Source organism: Amphiura filiformis, chromosome 11 (genome assembly GCF_039555335.1).
Source record: "Amphiura filiformis chromosome 11, Afil_fr2py, whole genome shotgun sequence".
Classification (NCBI taxonomy): Eukaryota; Metazoa; Echinodermata; class Ophiuroidea; order Amphilepidida; family Amphiuridae; genus Amphiura; species Amphiura filiformis.
Genome location: NC_092638.1, coordinates 30,806,121 through 30,811,495, shown reverse-complemented (window position 1 = coordinate 30,811,495; position 5,375 = coordinate 30,806,121). Strand labels below are relative to the sequence as shown.

Sequence of the window (5,375 nt, the reverse complement as noted above, 5' to 3'; positions counted from 1 at the left end):
GTATTTGTAGTTGTCGTATTTCTCGCCCCTGTAGGCTACTCCGTACCTCTGACTGGCGGTGCTTTTTCGTGCTGCGTGTAATAGCAGTAAAGAATGCTTGCCGGTATCGCGCGTTGCATGCGCTATAAATAAGAGGATTAATGGCCGAATTTAAGACGTTTAAACATTTTCCAACCCATTGAACTATGTACATGTGTTTGTCATCCAAAGATATTTGAAAATGTCGAGCCAAAACGTAGTACATTTGTATAAATTGGAATGGTATCAGACATAGAAAGAAAGCTATCCCATTGATGACCAACATACGAGCTACAGAATTACGCACCTTTTGTGCCTGAGACTGTTGGTTATTGTTACCATCTCCTGTTTCTCTCACTTCTCGCTTGCTGAGGCGGCGAATGATCAAAGCGTACAATACAGTATTGGGAACAAGAGCCACGATGAATAGTGCAAACGGGCAGATACTTGAAATGTCAAGATATTCATACGATACTGTACTGCAAAAGTTAACAATTGTCAGTAAGCGATATTGGTACTTTTCAGGCCAAATAACGCACAGCAGATCGTGTTTTCCCGCACGTGGCGCTGCAATACATACTAATGCAAAAGCTGTAACCCACGAAACTATGACCAATTTAATAGCGCGGGATTTGTTGTTCACCATCCTGTGTTTCAATGGAAAGCAAATAGCAAGAAAACGCTCTATGCCAATTAAGGTAACCAGACATACGGATGCATACAATGGGATAAATATGTTTGTAATTACACATTCCGTCGTACTTTTCCATGGATCACCCCGACGAAGCTCCGAGTTCCACATATATTTATAAAAGATGTTGAAACCTGCGACAATAATATGTGATGCGATCAAGCAAAATCAGTCGGAACTCGGAAATATTGATTTTGAGATATAGCCAAACAAAGGAAGTATTTCCCTTTGTTTTCCCTTGTTTTGGAAACTCTTTAATTCGTCGGTCACAACACATAGTGGCGTAGAGTGATTTTCTAAAGTTTCCGTTTCACATAGTGGCGTATAGGTTTAGAGCTAGCTATTATCCTATAATAGTTATTCATTATTAACTGTTAAAGATACAGTTTAATAGTTTGAACCTTAAACTTCAATTACAAATGGAATCGGGCCACTGAGAGTTAACAGTGGAGGAGTGTCGACTCCGTTACTAGTAGCATATCCTTCAAAATCGTTTTGATCAGAAACGTATTTTGTCCTTCACGTACGCCACTATGTGTTGCGACCGACGAATTGCTCATATCTTTGGAACTGGTTGTTCAATTTCAATGGGGTTTTCTGCAAAATACAGCTTTGTAAATGCGTTTTACTATCCTATAAGTAACTGAAAATAAAATATTTCCGAGTTCCGACTGATTTTGCTTGATCGCATCACATATTATGAACATTAGATCGGCGCAAGCTAGGTTTGTATGATAAAAGTTTTTCAACGTCCACATTTCACGGACTCGAACGACTGCCAGCAGAAGAGAAAAATTGGTCAACAACCCGAATTTACCCGATGACTATAAAAATCGGTAACACCATGCTTATCATGACTTTGTCCGTTGGCGTGTACATAAAGACACCTTCGATGATATATTCTGGTAAATAATACAGTATTACTAATGAACTCTTTGCCGGACAGTCTGGAATGTCATAGGGAACAGGGTTTGGTGCGAAGGAATCAGAGTTATTACTCTTCTGTAATCCGCCCGGAATTTGATCCATTTTCAGTGTGTCCTTTTACGAAAAATGTAATTATGAATAGAATTATAAAATTACTATAATACAATATACGTTTTCTATCAAAGAAGATAATTCGCTATTATGGAGTGTACATGAATGCTAATTTTTACAACCAACTTATGTCAATTATGCATTTTGAACAAATACATTAAAACCATGCTGTTTAAAATCGCGATATAATACAAGTAAACATTCATATACAATGTATTTCATTTATGTCGTATACATTCAATAAATCATAAAATCAAAGTCACCTCTAATTAAAGTCGTAATTGTACATTTCAATCCAATTACGGTAAGCAAAAAGTAGTCAAATTAACTTGAAAAACGTGAAGTCATCACAGTATCCGTGTCACTTTTTCATTAGAAGATGCTGAATTACAATAGCGCCGTTCCATTTGTAACGTTGAATTTATTCGCAATATCTACACCCACTTCTATAGGTTAATCTTTCGGACCTTGCATGAACACTCTGTTGCTGAATACACACTACCTTAGACCAGTCTGAAACCCTTTCATATGAATCTGGTGTCCATGAAACACTTCTTTACAGTCCCATGTCATTTTGTTAAATGTTCAGGTAATGATGATGTGAGAACTTTTATGAACCTTGATCCAAGGCTAATCATGGAAAAGAGGTACGGGTATAAACACGTTCTCATCAATCTATAAATGAAAAGCCTTTTCTGATGGTTCTAACACAAACTGCAAAATAGGCGCCGCTACAGAATGGCGATGCAGTAGCTACCAAAAAAGGTCTAATCCATTCAACTTTTTGGCATTTCCTACAATTGACCAATTATTGACTGAATGTGTTTTTCTAGGCCGAAAAGAAATTCATGTCCATATAGATGTAGTAAAATGATAAGGGTATGTCCATGGAAGATACATGGAGCAACTGGAACTACCTATACTAACAAAATGAACCAAATGTTTGATAGTGCTTGAAATTGGAGTTTGACGCCAATGTATAGTTATTGATGGGGTACGTCTGTTTAACTACTTTGATCGTGTTGATTATCACTTGAATCGATAATGTTTTCTACAAAATAATAATTGTAATTCCCTGTCTACCGAAAGCTATAACAGTTGTAGTTGGCAGTTACAGCTTATACTGACGTTGTCATATTTCGCTGATGTTGCGTCTTTTTTGGAATACAACCAATGGCAGTTATAAATGCTTGTCGATATCGCGCATTGGTAGCGCTGTAAATGAATGGATTGATGGCTGAATTAAACACGGTAAAACACCGTCCAACCCATGCTATAATGTAAACATGTCTGTCATCAAGTACCATTACGTTTGTGTTTCTTACAGCCAGATAGTACACATTATAAAATTGAAATGGCGTCAAACACAAGAAAAAGGCAATGCCATTGATAACCAACATACGCGCCACTGCGTTACGAACCTTTTGTGCTTGATTCTGTGCCTGGTTATCTCCCATATTATGCGTATCACGTACGTCGCGCTGACTAAGACGTCGGACAATCAGAAAATACAGTGTGGTATTCAGAAGGAGGGCAATAATAAATGGCACAAATTGAGCAACACTGGAAATGTCAAAGAATTCTGTTTTCACTGAGTAACAGCGAGAAAAAACAGCAGGTAAGCGATGTTGCCATTTCACAGGCCACACAATGCAGAACCTGTAGAATACCGACGATTGTGGAGCAACGATAGCTGCAAGTGCAAATGCTATCAACCATGTGACAAACACCATCTTGATAGTACGGGATTTATTGTTCATCATTCGGTGTTTTAATGGGAAGCAGATAGCAAGGAAACGCTCTATACTGACCAACGTGACCAGGCATATAGACGCAAAATATGGCACATATGTGGCAATTGCAAGTATCGCACATGATGGGGCATACTTCCAAGGAGTGCCGCTCATGAATTCTGACGACCAAATAAATCTGTAGAAGTAGTTTGCTGTGGTGACAATCACAAGACAGAGATCAGCAAAGGCTAAATTGGCCAAGTAAAAGTTTATAAGCGTCCGCATTTGACGAACTCGAATCAGCGTCAGCAGGAATGCAGAATTGCCCAATATACCGATTACGATGATGATAGGGAAAACCTTGCTGATCATGATTTTGTCGGTTGTTGAGTACAAAAGAAGATCAATCTCTTGTTCTGGGTAATACAAGAGATTGACTTGTACTGCATCTGCCGGGCATTGTAGACTGTCAAAAGGGCTGACATCTACGCTAACAGATGACTCCTTTATATAATCCTCATACGAGTTGTTACTGAGCAGTTCCCCGAATCTTCGATTGTCATCCATATCGGTTGACTCGTTGCAAGAGATTTCAAGTACGTTTGATAGAAAGGCGGTAATATTTATATGATGTTTGTTACCTTCAGCACGCTTGTAAGCTAAGCAAAAAATAGCGCCCGCTATATCAACAACCTTGTAGAAATGCACATTTTCTTGTTTTGTTAGAAAGATTGATGTTTTCAAGGCTCGGATAGCGACGTTTTCACGTATTTATTTATGGAACCTGAGAGCACATCAGACACACCCAATTGCATTTTGAATACGAGGAATGTCCCACAAAAAATGTGTAAAGGTTGGGTTTTCTGGTTCTTCAACTGTTAAATGTTTAAGGAAAATCTTATAAAATAATTATGTACTTTTTGTAAACTAAGTACAGACGGTCTGGACAAAACAGCGCATAAACAAAACATCACAATACACTAGAATCAAATCAACTTAGGCCTATAACGCTTTGGACTATTTTGAATTTTGAGTTAATATTGAAATTGAATACCTGAGTGGAAGAAGGGCCCAACTCCATCACTGTTTTTGAGATATTAAGAAAAAACTTAATATTTGGAAAAGTTTTATAGACAGAATGTTTTCATCTTCAGGGGACCTTTAATACATGAACATACAATATTACATACATTCGAAATTATATATGATGTTTCCATGGCAACGGTACAGGTCTTAATACGAGTTGGAGTTGGGCCCTTCTTCCACTAATATACTTGCAAGTGACAGTTCGCCAAGCAGATGTGTTATAAATAGCTACAGAAATTAGGTAATTATCCATTAAAGCAATATTATAACATTTTCAAACAAAATAGATTAGCATTTCTTTGCCATAAAATGTTAGCTTTTACTGTCAGATATATCCCTTTTATTTTTGAGCCGAACAACTACGGCAAAGCAAAGAAAATTGGAATTTACTACCAGCGCACATGTCGCCACTCCTTCGGTCATGTTGTGGTAGGCTTTTGACTAACACACGCGTCGCGTCACGTCACGTCACGTCACGTCACGTCGCGTCACGTCACGTCACGTTGATATCTTCTTAAAAGTTACAAACAAGTCATACGGTTGAGATCCAATTTGACCTTGACCTCTATCAAGCTGGGGGGCATTGGGTGAATGCACCCGAGGTGGGCCACATAACACCCCGCCCAACGAACTGGGTACCGTTGGGTCCCTCAATTCTCTGTTTTCAACTCCTATTTTATTTTTATTTGATAAAAACTTTCCCGGAAACTTTTTCCCTTCGCCACTTAGTTTGTATTTCTTTTGCCAATTGAGAATGCTTGACAACCACCTGTATTTACTGCCTTTTGACAACCCGATCCAATCACCCA

General features: G+C 38.4%; 1 protein-coding gene across 1 annotated transcript; it reads right to left on the bottom strand.

Moving 5' to 3' along the window:
* Positions 1-2,865: 2,865 nt before the first annotated feature.
* LOC140163627 (type-1 angiotensin II receptor B-like) lies at positions 2,866-4,047 on the bottom strand. The gene has a single exon (XM_072186941.1). It carries the CDS (start codon positions 4,045-4,047, stop codon positions 2,866-2,868), a length of 1,182 nt encoding a protein of 393 aa, XP_072043042.1.
* Between the last annotated feature and the right edge of the window lie 1,328 nt (positions 4,048-5,375).

Coding starts and splice junctions, on each gene's coding strand:
- LOC140163627 (XM_072186941.1), bottom strand. CDS start 4,047: ATGGATGACAATCGAAGATTCGGGGAACTGCTCAGTAACAACTCGTAT.